Source organism: Mesitornis unicolor, unplaced genomic scaffold (genome assembly GCF_000695765.1).
Source record: "Mesitornis unicolor isolate BGI_N332 unplaced genomic scaffold, ASM69576v1 scaffold45965, whole genome shotgun sequence".
Taxonomy (NCBI): Eukaryota; Metazoa; Chordata; class Aves; order Mesitornithiformes; family Mesitornithidae; genus Mesitornis; species Mesitornis unicolor.
Window position 1 is genome coordinate 1 of NW_010184313.1, and position 971 is coordinate 971.

Here is a 971-nt window from a genome sequence, read left to right on the forward strand (position 1 = left end):
AGCAGACCTCACCCTAGTCGCTGCATGTGGTGTCATACCCAAGGAAGTCTCCTCCTCCTCCCACGTGGCATTACTCACTCTGCACCAGGATCACCTTCCTTCTCCTCTGACTCCCAGTGACAGCAGAGCGTTACAAACAAACATGATGCTGCTGGCAGCACTCCTGGCCACAGTCACTTGGTCCTGTAAGTCATTCCTTGTTTTCTTACCTTTCCTCATGGGCACCCATGGCTCCGCTAACAGGTGTCTTCCCAAATCCCTGAATTCCAACTAATGACTTAATTTCTCCTTTCCTCTCTCCTAGATGGATTTGCACAAGAAATTCTCATGCAGATTCCTGTGTCTGTCACCAAGTCTAAAGGAAGTGTACGTCTGGAATGTCACTTCAAAAAATTATCTGGAGATTTTGATGGCACCACCATGCACTGGTATCAACAGAAGGAGAATAAAGCTCCAGAGAGGATGCTTTATTTTTCACGGGCAAAAGTAGTAGATGAGGGCTTCCAAGCGCACAGGTATCAGACTGAAAAAGTTTCTAGCCAGAAACTGTGTATTCTTACAATAAACAATGTCATTCCAGACGACGCTGCTACCTACTATTGCGCCTACTGGGATACACACTATGGTAGAAACTCAGAGATCCCCCAGACAAATACTCTCTCAGCATCTCAACCACAAACAACTTGAAAGACCCCAACGCACTTTCCCTGGTGTGGATTAGCTGGCTGGCCTCAGGCATAGGCTCTGGAGAAGCAGGACCTGCTCATTGCTGACCGATGCCTTGGCAGCATCAGCTGGCCAAAGCAAGAGATTTGACTGAGCAAGTGCAAAGTGCAGAGATCAAGAAGAGGCCATTTTTGTTCTTTTTTTTTTTTGAGCTGTATCAGCCCTTTTCCCTATCTTCTTCCTTGTCAATGTCTCTGTTTCACTACTGTTCATCATAGTAGTGATGTACCGGATTATCCCAAAAG

General features: G+C 46.3%; 1 gene segment (V, D, J or C); it reads left to right on the plus strand.

Moving 5' to 3' along the window:
- The first annotated feature begins 142 nt into the window (after positions 1–142).
- Positions 143–687, plus strand: LOC104540590. The segment is given in 2 exon segments: positions 143–185; positions 305–687. Coding segments are annotated over 2 exon segments (426 nt in total).
- Positions 688–971: the final 284 nt, after the last annotated feature.